Source organism: Patagioenas fasciata, chromosome 31 (assembly GCF_037038585.1).
Source record: "Patagioenas fasciata isolate bPatFas1 chromosome 31, bPatFas1.hap1, whole genome shotgun sequence".
Taxonomy (NCBI): domain Eukaryota; kingdom Metazoa; phylum Chordata; class Aves; order Columbiformes; family Columbidae; genus Patagioenas; species Patagioenas fasciata.
Genome location: NC_092550.1, coordinates 3,482,761 through 3,499,052, shown reverse-complemented (window position 1 = coordinate 3,499,052; position 16,292 = coordinate 3,482,761). Strand labels below are relative to the sequence as shown.

Here is a 16,292-nt window from a genome sequence, read left to right as displayed (position 1 = left end):
TCCCAAGCTTGTCCCCATGGCTGTCCCCACGTCCCCAGGGCTGTCCCCATATCCCCATGGCCACCCCAAGCTTGTCCCCAACCTCATCCCCATGTCCCCAGGCAAACCCAGGACACCCCAAGTTTGTCCCCATGGTTGCCCCCATGTCCCCATAGACATCCCAAGCTTGTCCCCATGGCTGTCCCCATGTCCCCAGGGTTGTCCCCATATCCCCATAGACATCCCAGGCTTGTCCCCATGGCTGTCCCCATGTCCCCATGGTTGCCCCCATGTCCCCATGGCCACCTCAAGCTTGTCCCCAACCTCATCCCCACGTCCCCAGGCAACCCCAGGACACCCCAAACTTGTCCCCATGGCTGTCCCCATGTCCCCATGGATGTCCCCATGTCCCCATAGACATCCCAAGCTTGTCCCCATGGCTGTCCCCATGTCCCCATGGCTGTCCCCATGTCCCCATAGACATCCCAAGCTTGTCCCCATGTCCCTATGGCCATCCCAAGCTTGTCCCCATGGCTGTCCCCATGTCCCCATAGACATCCCAAGCTTGTCCCCATGTCCCTATGGCCATCCCAAGCTTGTCCCCATGGATGTCCCCATGTCCCCATGGCTGTCCCCATGTCCACATAGACATCCCAAGCTTGTCCCCATGGATGTCCCCATGTCCCCATGGCTGTCCCCATGTCCCCATAGACATCCCAAGCTTGTCCCCATGGCTGTCCCCTTGTCCCCATGGCTGTCCCCATGTCCCCATGGCTGTCCCCATGTCCCCATGGTCGTCCTCATGGCCACCTCAAGCAAGCCCAGGACACCCGGCTGGCGCCTCCTGAGCGTTTATTGGCTGGGAGGGGGGACACGAAGGCCCCGTTTTGTCCCCAAGGTCCCCGCGGTGTCACTTGTAGAACTCGTGCTCCTGCTCGTCCTTCTTGATGACCGTCTTGTAGGCCTTCTCAAAGTCCTTGGCCAGCACGATGTAGCGGTTCTCGCGCACCGCCAGCATCCCGCCCTGGGGACAGGGCCACCGTGTCACCCCGGGGACCCCCGGGCGCCCCCTGGCGCCCCCAGTACCCTGGGGTGTCACCAATGTCACCCAGAGCCACCTCAAGCAAGACCTTGGGTTGGGGCACCAGGTCTACCCAGCTCAATCCATTACACTGGGGACAGGTCATTGTGTCACCTCTGTCACCCCCACCAGCTTGGGGACAGGTCACTGTGTCACCTTGGGCAGCCTTGGTCACCCCCGGTCACCCCCAGCACTCTGGGGTGTCACCGATGTCACCCAGAGCCACCTCAAGCAAGACCTTGGGTTGGGCCACCAGGTCTACCCAGCTCAACCCAGGCCATTGCAGCCAATGGGGGCATTGGGGACAGGCCACATTGTCACCTCCACCAGCTTGGGGACAGGTCACTGTGTCACCCTGGACACCCCCGGTCACCCCCTGGCGCCCCCAGCACCCTGGGGTGTCACCAATGTCACCCAGAGCCACCTCAAGCAAGACCTTGGGTTGGGCCACCAGGTCTACCCAGCTCAACCCCAGGTCATTGCAGCCAATGGGGGCATTGGGGACAGGCCACATTGTCACCTCCACCAGCTTGGGGACAGGTCACCGTGTCACCTCGGGCACCCTTGGTCACCCCCTGTCACCCCCAGCACCCTGGGGTGTCACCGGTGTCACCCAGAGCCACCTCAAGCAAGACCTTGGGTTGGGCCACCAGGTCTACCCAGCTCAATCCATTACACTGGGGACAGGTCATTGTGTCACCTCTGTCAGCCCCACCAGCTTGGGGACAGGTCACTGTGTCACCTTGGGCAGCCTTGGTCACCCCCGGTCACCCCCAGCACCCTGGGGTGTCACCAATGTCACCCAGAGCCACCTCAAGCAAGAGCTTGGGTTGGGCCACCAGGTCTACCCAGCTCAACCCAGGCCATTGCAGCCAATGGGGGCATTGGGGACAGGCCACGTTGTCACCTCCACCAGCTTGGGGACAGGTCACTGTGTCACCTCGGGCACCCCCAGGCGCCCCCTGGCACCCCCAGCACCCTGGGGTGTCACCAATGTCACCCAGAGCCACCTCAAGCAAGAGCTTGGGTTGGGCCACCAGGTCTACCCAGCTCAATCCATTACACTGGGGAGAGGTCATTGTGTCACCTCTGTCAGCCCCACCAGCTTGGGGACAGGTCACTGTGTCACCTCGGGCACCCCCAGGCGCCCCCTGTCACCCCCAGCACCCTGGGGTGTCACCAATGTCACCCAGAGCCACCTCAAGCAAGACCTTGGGTTGGGCCACCAGGTCTACCCAGCTCAACCCCAGGCCATTGCAGCCAATGGGGGCATTGGGGACAGGTCACATTGTCACCTCCACCAGCTTGGGGACAGGTCACTGTGTCACCTTGGGCAGCCTTGGTCACCCCCGGTCACCCCCAGCACCCTGGGGTGTCACCAATGTCACCCAGAGCCACCTCAACCAAGACCTTGGGTTGGGGCACCAGGTCTACCCAGCTCAACCCCAGGTCATTGCAGCCATTGGGGGCACTGGGGACAGGCCACATTGTCACCCCCACCAGCTTGGGGACAGGTCACTGTGTCACCTCGGGCAGCCTTGGTCACCCCCTGGCGCCCCCAGCACCCTGGGGTGTCACCAATGTCACCCAGAGCCACCTCAACCAAGACCTTGGGTTGGGGCACCAGGTCTACCCAGCTCAATTCCACTATGGGGATGGGTCCTTGTGTCACCTCTGTCACCTCCTGCCACCGCCACCCTGGGGACAAACCCCCGTGTCCCCTGCACCCCAAGTCCCCAGGGTGTCCCCAAGTGTCCCCAGGTGTCCCCAGGTGTCACCCACCTCCTGGCAGATGGAGTTGATGTCGGCCCCCGAGATCTTGTCCGGACGCGCCACATCTTGGGGACGGGTCAAGGAAATGGCCCCTCTGGGTGTCACCTCCCCTGCTTTGTCCCCTCCTCGGTGTCACCTCCCTGTCCCCAAGCTCCCCCCCGCCACCCTTGGGTTGGTCTCTTGTGTCCCCATGGGGTCCCCAATGTCCCCAACACTCCCTGATGTCCCCAGGGCATCTTGATGTCCCCACGGGTCATTGATGTCCTCAGAAGGTCCCCAACACTCCCTATTGTCCCCATGGGGTCCTCAATGTCCCCATTGGGTCTCTGATGTCCCCTTGGGGTCCTCAACATTCCCTGATGTCCCCACGGGGTCCTCAATGTCCCCATTGGGTCTCTGATGTCCCCTTGGGGTCCCCAACACTCCCTGATGTCCCCATGGGGTCCCCAACACTCCCTGATGTCCCCATTGGGTCTTGGATGTCCCCATGGGGTCCCCAACACCCCCTATTGTCCCTATGGCATCTTGATGTCCCCATGGGCTCCTTGATGTCCCCATTGGGTCATTGATGTCCCCAACACTGATGTCTCCTTGGGGTCCCCAACACTCCCTATTGTCCCCATGGCATCTTGATGTCCCCATGGGGTCCCCAATACTCCTTGATGTCCCCATGGGGTCCTCAATGTCCTCATGGGGTCTTTGATGTCCCCATGGGGTCCCCAACACTCCCTGATGTCCCCAGGGCATCTTGATGTCCCCATTGGGTCCCTGATGTCCCCATGGGGTCCTCAGTGTCCCCATGGGGTCCCCAACACTCCCTATGGTCCCCAAGGCATCTTGATGTCCCTATTGGGTCCCTGATGTCCCCATGGGGTCCCCAACACTCCCTGATGTCCCCCTGGCATCTTGATGTCCCCATTGGGTCCTCAACATCCCCATTGGATCTTTGATGTCCCCATGGGGTTCCTGATGTCCCCATGGGGTCCTCCATGTCCCCATGGGGTCCTCCATGTCCCCAACATCTCCCTATGCTCCCTGATGTCCCCATGGGGTCCTCAACATCCCCACTGGGTCTTTGATGTCCCTATGGGGTTCCTGATGTCCCTGTGGGGTCCCTGATGTCCCCGTGGGGTCCTCGACGTCCCCATGGGGTTCCTGATGTCCCCATGGGGTCCTCAACGTCCTCATGGGGTTCCTGATGTCCCCATGGGGTCCTCAACATCCCCACTGGGTCTTTGATGTCCCTATGGGGTTCCTGATGTCCCTGTGGGGTCCTCAACATCCCCACTGGGTCTTTGATGTCCCCATGGGGTTCCTGATGTCCCCATGGGGTCCTCGATGTCCCCAACATCTCCCTATGCTCCCTGATGTCCCCATGGGGTCCCCGACACTCCCTGATGTCCCCATGGGGTCCCCGGCACTCCCTGATGTCCCCATGGGGTTCCTGATGTCCCCATGGGGTCCTCGATGTCCCCAACATCTCCCTATGCTCCCTGATGTCCCCATGGGGTCCCCAACACTCCCTGATGTCCCCATGGGGTCCCCGACACTCCCTGATGTCCCCATGGGGTCCCCGACACTCCCTGATGTCCCCATGGGGTTCCTGATGTCCCCATAGGGTCCTCAACATCCCCACTGGGTCTTTGATGTCCCCATGGGGTTCCTGATGTCCCCATGGGGTCCTCGATGTCCCCAACATCTCCCTATGCTCCCTGATGTCCCCATGGGGTCCTCAACATCCCCACTGGGTCTTTGATGTCCCTATGGGGTTCCTGATGTCCCTGTGGGGTCCCTGATGTCCCCGTGGGGTCCTCGACGTCCCCATGGGGTTCCTGATGTCCCCATGGGGTCCTCAACGTCCTCATGGGGTTCCTGATGTCCCCATGGGGTCCTCAACATCCCCACTGGGTCTTTGATGTCCCTATGGGGTTCCTGATGTCCCTGTGGGGTCCTCAACATCCCCACTGGGTCTTTGATGTCCCCATGGGGTTCCTGATGTCCCCATGGGGTCCTCGATGTCCCCAACATCTCCCTATGCTCCCTGATGTCCCCATGGGGTCCCCGGCACTCCCTGATGTCCCCATGGGGTTCCTGATGTCCCCATGGGGTCCTCGACGTCCCCATGGGGTCCCTGATGTCCCCAACATCTCCCTATGCTCCCTGATGTCCCCATGGGGTCCCCGGCACTCCCTGATGTCCCCATGGGGTTCCTGATGTCCCCATGGGGTCCTCGACGTCCCCATGGGGTCCCTGATGTCCCCATGGGGTCCCTGATGTCCCCAACATCTCCCTATGCTCCCTGATGTCCCCATGAGGTCCCCAACACTCCCTGATGTCCCCATGGGTTCTTTGATGTCCCCAACATCTCCCTATGCTCTCTGATGACTCCATGGTGTCCCTGAGGTCCCCATGGTGGCCCTGAGGTCCCCACGGCGTCCCCGAGGTCCCCACGGTGTCCCCGAGGTCCCCACGGCGTCCCCGAGGTCCCCAACGTCCCCAGGATACAATCCTCCAGGTCCACCTCCTCGGAGAGGTTCATCTTGCCGGTGATGGTGGAGAAGATGAGGCGCTTCTGGCGCCGGTCGGGCAGCGGGAACTCGATCTTGCGGTCCAGGCGGCCGGGGCGGAGCAGAGCGGGGTCCAGCGTGTCCGCACGGTTGGTGGCCATGATCACCTGGGGGACACGGGGGTCACCGTCACCACGGGGCACCCATGGGACCTCCCACAGGCCATGGGAGCCCCATAGAAGTCAATGGAGCTCCACAGAAGTCAACGGAGCTCCACAGAAGTCAACGGAGCTCCACAAAAGTCAATGGAGCTCCACAAAAGTCAAGGGAGCTCCACAAAAGTCAAGGGAGCTCCACAAAAGTCAAGGGAGCCCCACAAAAGTCAAGGGAGCCCCACAAAAGTCAAGGGAGCTCCACGGAAGTCAAGGGAGCTCCACAAAAGTCAAGGGAGCCCCACAGAAGTCAATGGAGCTCCATAGAAGCCAAGGGAGCTCCACAGCAGTCAAGGAAGCTCCATAAAAGTCAACGGAGCCCCACGGAAGTCAAGGGAGCCCCATGGAAGTCAATGGAGCTCCATAGAAGCCAAGGGAGCCCCACGGAAGCCAAGGGAGCTCCATAGAAGCCAAGGGAGCCCCACAGAAGCCAAGGGAGCCCCATGGAAGTCAAGGGAGCCCCATGGAAGCCAAGGGAGCCCCATGGAAGTCAAGGGAGCCCCACGGAAGCCAAGGGAGCCCCACGGAAGTCAAGGGAGCCCCATGGAAGCCAAGGGAGCCCCACGGAAGTCAAGGGAGCCCCATGGAAGCCAAGGGAGCTCCATAGAAGTCAAGGGAGCCCCATGGAAGTCAAGGGAGCTCCACAGAAGTCAAGGGAGCCCCATAGAAGTCAACGGAGCCCCACGGAAGTCAAGGGAGCTCCATGGAAGTCAAGGGAGCCCCACAGAAGTCAAGGGAGCCCCATGGAAGCCAAGGGAGCTCCATAGAAGTCAAGGGAGCCCCATGGAAGTCAATGGAGCTCCATAGAAGCCAAGGGAGCTCCATAGAAGTCAAGGGAGCCCCACAGAAGTCAAGGGAGCTCCATAAAAGTCAAGGGAGCCCCATGGAAGCCAAGGGAGCCCCATGGAAGTCAAGGGAGCCCCACGGAAGTCAAGGGAGCCCCACGGAAGCCAAGGGAGCCCCACGGAAGCCAAGGGAGCCCCACAGAAGTCAAGGGAGCCCCATAGAAGTCAACGGAGCCCCATGGAAGTCAAGGGAGCCCCACGGAAGTCAAGGGAGCCCCACAGAAGTCAAGGGAGCTCCATAGAAGTCAACGGAGACCCATGGAAGTCAAGGGAGCCCCATGGAAGTCAAGGGAGCTCCATGGAAGTCAAGGGAGCCCCACGGAAGTCAAGGGAGCCCCATAGAAGTCAAGGGAGCCCCATGGAAGTCAAGGGAGCTCCATGGAAGTCAAGGGAGCCCCACAGAAGTCAAGGGAGCCCCACAGAAGCCAAGGGAGCTCCATAGAAGTCAAGGGAGCTCCATAGAGGTCAAGGGAGCTCCACGGAAGTCAAGGGACCAACCAAGAACCTTGAGGAACCCACCAGCACCTTGAGGTGCCACCAGCACCCTAGGGACAGGGGGGACACGTGGGTGTCACCGTCACCATGGGGGACCCATGGGACCTCCTGGAGTCCATGGGAGCTCCATAGTAGTCAATGGAGCCCCATAGAAGTCAAGGGAGCCCCGCAGAAGTCAAGGGACCTCCACAGGACTCAAGGGACCCACCAGAACTTTGAGGTGCCACCAGCACCCTGGGGGGGGACACAGGGGTCACCAGCACCATAGGGCACCCATGGGACCTCCTGGAGTCCATGGGACCTCAATAGAAGTCAAGGGACCTTCATAGGAGTCAAGGGAGCAACCAAGAACCTTGAGGAACCCAAGAGCACCTTGAGGTGCCACCAGCACCCTGGGGGGGACATGGGGGTCACCGTCACCATAGGGGACCCATGGGACCTCCCAGAGTCCACGTGACCTCCATAGCACCCAAGGAACCCCCCAGAACCTCAAGGGTCCCACAAGCACCCACAGAACCCAACCAGCACCCTTGGGTGTCCTCAGAACCTCAAAGAACTCACTGGCGCCTCGAGGTCCCCACCAGCACCCTGAGGTCCCCCAGCACCCACGGGACCCCCCAGCACCCATGGGTGCCCACCTTGACGTTGACGTTCTGGTCGAATCCGTCCATCTGGTTGAGGAGCTCCAGGAGGATCCGTTGGACCTCCCGGTCAGCTGTGGGGCAGGAGAGGGGACATGGTGGGGGGTGACACCCATGGGACCCCCCAACAGCACCCACCACCCACCCAAGGGTCCCCAACCCAACCGCGATCATCTCCAATGGGTTCTTGACCCCATCCCATGGTTTTGGAGACATCAAGGTGTCCCCAACCCAACCATGATCTTCTCCAATGAGTTCTTGACCCCAACCCAAGGTCTTGGGGACATCGAGGTGTCCCCAACCCAACCATGATCTTCTCCAATGGGTTCTTGACCCCAACCCAAGGGCCTAGAGCCACCAAGGTGTCCCCAACCCAACCGTGATCATCTCCAATGGGTTCTTGACCCCAACCCAAGGTCTTGGGGACATCAAGGTGTCCCCAACCCAACCATGATCTTCTCCAATGGGTTCTTGACCCCAACCCAAGGGCCTAGAGCCACCAAGGTGTCCCCAACCCAACCGTGATCATCTCCAATGGGTTCTTGACCCCAACCCAAGGCCTTGGGGACATCCAGGTGTCCCCAACCCAACCATGATGTTCTCCAATGGTTTCTTGACCCCAAACCAAACCCAACCGTGATCATCTCCAATGGGTTCTTGACCCCAACCCAAGGTCTTGGGGACATTGAGGTGTCCCCAATCCAACCGTGATCTTCTCCAATGGGTCCTTGACCCCAACCCAAGGTCTTGGGGACATTGAGGTGTCCCCAATCCAACCGTGGTCTTCTCCAATGGGTCCTTGACCCCAACCCAAGGTCTTGGGGACATTGAGGTGTCCCCAATCCAACCGTGGTCTTCTCCAATGGGTCCTTGACCCCAACCCAAGGTCTTGGGGACATTGAGGTGTCCCCAATCCAACCGTGGTCTTCTCCAATGGGTCCTTGACCCCAACCCAAGGTCTTGGGGACATTGAGGTGTCCCCAATCCAACCGTGGTCTTCTCCAATGGGTCCTTGACCCCAACCCAAGGTCTTGGGGACATTGAGGTGTCCCCAACCCAACCGTGAGGTTCTCCAATGGGTTCCTGCCCCCCACCCCTGCTCTCCAATGGGTTCCTGCCCCCCACCCATGGGTCCCCGCCCCCCACCCATGGTCCCGCGCCCTCACCCCCGGTCTGGGCGTCGAAGCGCTTGGTGGCGATGGCGTCGATCTCGTCGATGAAGATGATGGCGGGCGCGTTCTCCTTGGCCAATCGGAACACGTCCCGCACCATGCGCGGCCCCTCCCCCAGGTACTTCTGCACGAACTCCGATCCCACCACCCGGATGAAGGCGGCTGGGGGGGGGGAGGCACCCATGGGTGGGCTTGGGGGGGCCTGGGGTGCAGCCCCGAGCACCCAGGGACCCGGGGACCCAGCAGCATCCATGGGATCCCCATAGCAGCCATGGGATCCCCACAACACCCATGGGACCTCAAGGGACCCACCAGTACCCATGGGACCCCCATAGCACCCAAAGAACCCACCAGCACCCATGGGACCCACCAGGCCCCCAAGGACCCAACCAGCACCCTTGGGTGTCCTCAGAACCCCAATAGACCCATCAGCACCCATGGGACCCCCATAGCACCCATGGGACCCACCAGGCCCCCAAGGACCCAACCAGCACCCTTGGGTGTCCTCAGAACCTCAAGGGACCCATCAGCACCCATGGGACCCCCATAGCACCCAAGGGACTCATCAGGTCCCCACGGACCCAACCAGCACCCATGGGACCCCCACAGCACCCAAAGAACCTACCAGGTCCCCATGGGACCCACCAAGTCTCCAGGGACCCAACCAGCACCCATAGGACCCCCACAGCACCCAAAGAATCTACCAGGTCCTCATGGGACCCACCAGCACCCATGGGACCCACCAGGCCCCCAAGGACCCAACCAGCACCCTTGGGTGTCCTCAGAACCTCAAGGGACCCATCAGCACCCATGGGACCCCCATAGCACCCACCAGCACCCATGGGACCCCCATAGCACCCATGGGACCCACCAGGCCCCCAAGGACCCAACCAGCACCCTTGGGTGTCCTCAGAACCTCAAGGGACCCATCGGCACCCATGGGACCCCCATAGCAACCGAAGAACCCAACAGCACCCATGGGACCCCCATAGCACCCATGGGACCCACCAGGCCCCCAAGGACCCAACCAGCACCCTTGGGTGTCCTCAGAACCTCAAGGGACCCATCAGCACCCATGGGACCCCCATAGCATCCAAGGGACCCACCAGGTCCCCAAGGACCCAACCAGCACCCTTGGGTGTCCTCAGAACCTCAAGGGACCCATCAGCACCCATGGGGACCCCCATAGCACCCATGGGACCCACCAGGCCCCCAAGGACCCAACCAGCACCCTTGGGTGTCCTCAGAACCCCAATAGACCCATCAGCACCCATGGGACCCCCATAGCACCCAAAGAACCCACCAGCACCCATGGGACCCCCATAGCACCCATGGGACCCACCAGGCCCCCAAGGACCCAACCAGCACCCTTGGGTGTCCTCAGAACCTCAAGGGATCCATCAGCACCCATGGGACCCCCATAGCACCCAAGGGACCCACCAGGTCCCCAAGGACCCAACCAGCACCCTTGGGTGTCCTCAGAACCTCAAGGGACCCATCGGCACCCATGGGACCCCCATAGCACCCACCAAGTCCCCAAGGACCCAACCAGCACCCATGGGTGTCCTCAGAACCCCAAGGGACCCATGGGCACACATGGTGCCCCCATAACACCCACAAGCACCCATGGGATCCCCATAGCACCCACGGGACCCACCAGCACCCATGGGACCCACCAAGTCCCCAACCAGCACCCATGGGACCCCCATAGCACCCATGGGACCCCCATAGCACCCAAACAACCCAGCAGGTTCCCAACGACCCAACCAGCACCCATGGGACCCCCATAGCACCCATGGGACCCCCATAGCACCCAAACAACCCAGCAGGTTCCCAACGACCCAACCAGCACCCATGGGACACCCATAGCACCCATGGGACCCCCATAGCACCCAAACAACCCAGCAGGTTCCCAACGACCCAACCAGCACCCATGGGACCCCCATAGCACCCAAACAACCCAGCAGGTTCCCAACGACCCAACCAGCACCCATGGGACACCCATAGCACCCATGGGACCCTCATAGCACCCATGGGACCCCCATAGCACCCAAACAACCCAGCAGGTTCCCAACGACCCAGCCAGCACCCATGGGACCCCCATAGCACCCAAACAACCCAGCAGGTTCCCAACGACCCAACCAGCACCCATGGGACCCCCATAGCACCCAAACAACCCAGCAGGTTCCCAACGACCCAACCAGCACCCATGGGACACCCATAGCACCCATGGGACCCCCACAGCACCCATGGGACCCCCATAGCACCCAAACAACCCAGCAGGTTCCCAACGACCCAACCAGCACCCATGGGACCCCCATAGCACCCATGGGACCCCCATAGCACCCAAACAACCCAGCAGGTTCCCAACGACCCAACCAGCACCCATGGGACCCCCATAGCACCCATGGGACCCCCATAGCACCCAAACAACCCAGCAGGTTCCCAACGACCCAACCAGCACCCATGGGACCCCCATAGCACCCATGGGACCCACCAGCACCCATGGGACCCCCATAGCACCCATGGGACCCCCATAGCACCCATGGGACCCACCACCACCCTGAGGTCCCCCCAGGTCCCCCCAGCACCCATGGGTGCCCACCTGTGGTGTGATGCGCCACGGCCTTGGCCAACATGGTCTTCCCGCACCCGGGGGGCCCGTACATGAGGACGCCACGCGGGGGGTCGATGCCGATCTGGGGGTGACACCCATGGGTGACGACGTCTCACGAGGTGTCCCCCCCCACCCATGGGTGTCACCGTCACCCACCTGTTTGTAGAGCTCGAAGTGGGTGAGGGGCAGCTCGACGGCCTCGCGCACCTCCTGCTTCTGGATGTCCATCCCACCAATGTCCGCGTACATCACGTCCGGCTTCTGGTCTGCAACGGGGCACCCATGGGTGCTCAGGACCACCCGTGGGTGCCCAAGAGCCCTTGGGTCACCTGGGACCTTCTCCAGCCACAGGAGGTCCCTTGGGACCTTCTATGGATGATGGTTGGGTGGCTCCAAGGATGGAGACCCAACACCATTAGCCAACGATCAAGGATGGAGACCCAGCACCCATGGGTGCTTGGGACCACCCATGGGTGCCCAAGGGCCCTTGGGTCAACTGGGACCTTCTCCAGGTGACACTTGGGTGGCTCCAAGGTTGGAGACACAACAACGTTGAGCAATGACCAAGGATGAAGACCCAGCACCCATGGTCATGGATGAAAGATGGAGACCCAGCCATGGGTGCTCATGACCACTCATGGGTGCCCAAGAGCCCTTGGGTCACCTGGGACCTTCTCCAGCCACAGGAGGTCCCTTGGGAGCTTCTATGGATGATGGTTGGGTGGCTCCAAGGTTGGAGACCCAACAACGTTGACCAATAACCAAGGATGGAGACCCAGCACCCATGGGTGCTCAAGACCACCCATGGGTGCCCAAGGGCCCTTGGGTCACCTGGGACCTTCTCCAAGCACAGGAGGTCCCCTGGGACCTTCTATGGATGATGGTTGGGTGGCTCCAAGGTTGGAGACCCAACAACATTAGCCAACGATCAAGGATGGAGACCCAGCACCCATGGGTGCTTGGGACCACCCATGGGTGCCCAAGGGCCCTTGGGTCAACTGGGACCTTCTCCAGGTGACACTTGGGTGGCTCCAAGGTTGGAGACACAACAACGTTGACCAATGACCAACCCAGCACCCATGGTCATGGATGAAAGATGGAGACCCAGCCATGGGTGCTCATGACCACTCATGGGTGCCCAAGAGCCCTTGGGTCACCTGGGACCTTCTCCAGCCACAGGAGGTCCCTTGGGACCTTCTATGGATGATGGTTGGGTGGCTCCAAGGTTGGAGACCCAACAACATTGGCCAACGATCAAGGATGGAGACCCAGCACCCATGGGTGCTCAAGACCACCTGTGGGTGCTCAAGACCACCCGTGGGTCACCTGGGACCTTCTCCAAGCACAGGAGGTCCCCTGGGACCTTCTATGGATGATGGTTGGGTGGCTCCAAGGATGGAGACCCAACAACATTGGCCAACGACCAAGGATGGAGACCCAGCCATGGGTGCTCAAGATCACCCGTGGGTGCTCAAGAGCCCTTGGGTCACCTGGGACCTTCTCCAGGTGACCCTTGGGTGGTTCCAAGGTTGGAGACCCAACAACGTTGACCAATGACCAAGGTTGGAGACCCAACAACGTTGACCAATGACCAAGGATGGAGACCCAGCACCCATGGTCAGTGACCAAGGTTGAAGACCCAGCACCACTGGCCAAGAACCAAGGCTGGAGATCCACCACCCTTTGTGATGGACCCAATGTCCCTTAGGCCCTTCTCCAACCACCAGAGGCCCCTTGGGCCCTTCTCCAACCACCAGAGGCCCCTTGGGACCTTCTCCAACCACCAGAGGCCCCTTGGGACCTTCTCCAACCACCAGAGGCCCCTTGGGCCCTTCTCCAACCACAAGAGGCCCCTTAGGCCCTTCTCCAACCATAAGAAGTCACCTGGGACCCTCTATGGATGATGGTTGGGTGGCTCCAAGGATGGATCCATCACCATTGCCCAACAACCAAGGTCGAAGACCCATCACCATTGGCCAACAACCAAAGTTGGAGCTCCACCACCATTGCCCAACGGCCCTTGAGGTCCCGTTGGTGGCCCCATTGACCCGTTGGTGGCGCCATTGACCCGTTGGTGGCGCCATTGACCCGTTGGTGGCCCTGGTGACCCACCTGAGGTGAGCATCATGATGCTGCTGTCGGCCTCGGGGGGCAGCACGTCCACCAGCGCGTTGCTGTGCTTGTGCAGGGCCACCGAGGCGTTGGGCTTCAGCAGCTCCCGGTCGATGGTGCTCAGGATGCGCACGTAGTAGTTGGAACCTGCCCCGGGGTCAAGGACAACGTGGTGACCATGGGGGACCTTCAGTGGGGTGGGGTTGGGGGGTCTCGGGGGGGAAATGGGGCCCAGAACCTTCTTCTGTGTCCATAACTACGTACCCACCACCCAGAACCTTCTCAACCACCCAGAACCTTCTCCCATGTCCATAACCACGTCCCCACCACCCAGAACCTTCTCAACCACCCAGAACCTTCTCCTATGTCCATAACCACATCCCCACCACCCAGAACCTTCTCCCGTGTCCATAACCACGTCCCCACCACCCAGAACCTTCTCCCACGTCCATAACCACGTCCCCACCACCCAGAACCTTCTCCCACGTCCATACCCACGTCCCCACCACCCAGAACCACCCTCCATGTCCCCGTTGTCCCCGGACCGGTGGTGGAGCCCACGATGGCCGTGTTCTGGTCCACGGCCTCCAGGAACTGCCCGATGACCAGCGGGATGCTCTGGATCCTCTTCACCTCCTCCTGGGCGTGCAGGAACTCCTTCTTGAGGTTCTTCTGCTCGTCCTTGATGTACTCCTCCTGCACCTCCAGGAACTCCAGCTCCTGCTGCAGCTTCTGGGGGGACAATGGACACCACGGACCTTCTGGAACCTTCTCCTGCCTGGCCCACCACCCCCAGAGCTCCAGCTTCTACGTGGACCTTCTCAACCTCCATGTTCTGCAACCTGGACCTTCTCAACCTCCATGTTCTGCAACCTGGACCTTCTCAACCTCCATGTTCTGCAACCTGGACCTTCTCAACCTCCATGTTCTGCAACCTGGACCTTCTCAACCTCCATGTTCTGCAACCTGGACCTTCTCAACCTCCATGTTCTGCAACCTGGACCTTCTCAAACCCCATGTTCTGCAACCTGGACCTTCTCAACCTCCATGTTCTTCAACCTGGACCTTCTCAACCTCCATGTTCTGCAACCTGGACCTTCTCAACCTCCATGTTCTGCAACCTGGACCTTCCCAACCTCCATGTTCTGCAACCTGGACCTTCTCAATCTCCATGTTCTCCAACCTGGACCTTCTCAACCCCCATGTTCTGCAACCTGGACCTTCTCAACCTCCATGTTCTCCAACCTGGACCTTCTCAACCCCCATGTTCTCCAACCTGGACCTTCTCAACCTCCATGTTCTTCAACCTGGACCTTCTCAATCTCCATGTTCTTCAACCTGGACCTTCTCAACCCCCATGTTCTTCAACCTGGACCTTCTCAACCTCCATGTTCTTCAACCTGGACCTTCTCAACCTCCATGTTCTTCAACCTGGATCTTCTCAACCTCCACCTCCCATCCCTTGGACCTTCTGAAGCCCCATGTTCCCCTGTCTGTCCCCACGTCCCCTTGTCCGTCCCCATGTCCCCCTGTCTGTCCCCACGTCCGTCCCCTCACCTTGTACCGACTGTACAGATCCTCCAGGTCCTCGGGCTCGGGCACCAGAAACGGCAGCGCCGGGGGGGGACGGGGGGCGGCCAGAGCCGGGGGGTCCTCCTGGGAAACGAAGGGACCCAGGAGTTCGGGAGGGACCCAGGAGTTCAGGGAGGGACCCAGGAGTTCGGGGGGGACCCAGGAGTTCGGGGGGGACCCAGGAGTTCGGGGAGGGACCCAGGAGTTCGGGGAGGGACCCAGGAGTGCCCCAGGGACCCAGGAGTTCGGGAGGGACCCAGGAGTTCAGGGAGGGACCCAGGAGTTCGGGGGGGACCCAGGAGTTCGGGGGGGACCCAGGAGTTCGGGGGGGACCCAGGAGTTCGGGGAGGGGACCCAGGAGTTCGAGGAGGGACCCAGGAGTTCGAGGAGGGACCCAGGAGTTCGAGGAGGGACCCAGGAGTTCGAGGAGGGACCCAGGAGTGCCCCAAGGGACCCAGGAGTTCGGGGGGGACCCAGGAGTTCGGGGGGGACCCAGGAGTTCGGGGGGGACCCAGGAGTTCGGGGAGGGACCCAGGAGTTCAGGAGGGACCCAGGAGTTCGGGGGGGACCCAGGAGTTCGGGGGGGACCCAGGAGTTCGGCGGGGAACCCAGAACATGGTGGGGGGGACCCAGGCGTTCGGGCGATCCCCCATTGTTCTCATTGGGAGGGCCCCCCCCCAATTCCCAAACACCCCCCACCCACTTTACCCCCACCCCCCCACCCAGGGGGGTCCCCACACTCCCCATGTCCCCCCCACGTTTATGGGAACCCCAAAAACCCCCAAAACGGCCCCAAAATCCCGTCCCCCTCCCCCAACCTGCGTTTTCTCGCCCAGCAGCCCCAGCTCCTCCATGGTGACTGCGCGGCCGCGGGGGCTGACGGGAAACAGGCGGCTCCCGACCGGAACCCCGCCCGCAGGCACCGGAAGCGGCCGCGCGGGGCATCATGGGAGTTGTAGTTCTTTGCCTCTCCCGCCGCCCCCCCCACGTCCGCCATGTTGAATCGGTTCGTTAATTAATTTGGGGGGTTTTAATTGTTAATTGAGGTGCTGGGGGTTAATGAGTGGGGGTGGGGGGGGTGGTTGGTCGGTGGGGTGATGGGGAGGGGGGGGACCCAGGAGTTCGGGAGGACTCAGGCGTGCCCCAGGGACCCAGGAGTTCGGGAAAGGACCCAGGAGTGCCCCAAGGACCTAGGAGTGCAGCAGGGACCCTGCAGCTCGGGGCTGGACCCAGGAGTTCGGGGCTGGACCCAGGAGTTCGGGGCTGGACCCAGGAGTTCGGGTGCG

General features: G+C 61.3%; 1 protein-coding gene across 1 annotated transcript; it reads right to left on the bottom strand.

Moving 5' to 3' along the window:
• Positions 1-814: 814 nt before the first annotated feature.
• PSMC4 (proteasome 26S subunit, ATPase 4) lies at positions 815-15,923 on the bottom strand. The gene is made up of 11 exons (XM_065859685.2): positions 15,825-15,923; positions 14,992-15,090; positions 13,980-14,166; positions 13,435-13,581; positions 11,479-11,588; positions 11,311-11,404; positions 8,700-8,867; positions 7,531-7,607; positions 5,339-5,507; positions 2,843-2,898; positions 815-1,003 (listed from the first exon to the last, which is right to left on the bottom strand). The coding sequence occupies exons 1-11, from the start codon at positions 15,858-15,860 to the stop codon at positions 890-892; spliced, it is 1,257 nt and encodes a 418-aa protein (XP_065715757.1). The 5' UTR covers positions 15,861-15,923; the 3' UTR covers positions 815-889.
• Between the last annotated feature and the right edge of the window lie 369 nt (positions 15,924-16,292).

Excerpts from the sequence above, each read along its gene's own strand:
- PSMC4 (XM_065859685.2), bottom strand. The coding sequence starts at position 15,860 with ATGGAGGAGCTGGGGCTGCTGGGCGAGAAAACGCAG. Across the intron at positions 8,868-11,310 it reads CGTGGCGCATCACACCACAG|CCGCCTTCATCCGGGTGGTG; the intron begins GTGGGCACCCAT and ends CCCCCCCCCCAG. Across the intron at positions 7,608-8,699 it reads CTTCGACGCCCAGACCGGGG|CTGACCGGGAGGTCCAACGG; the intron begins GTGAGGGCGCGG and ends CCTGCCCCACAG.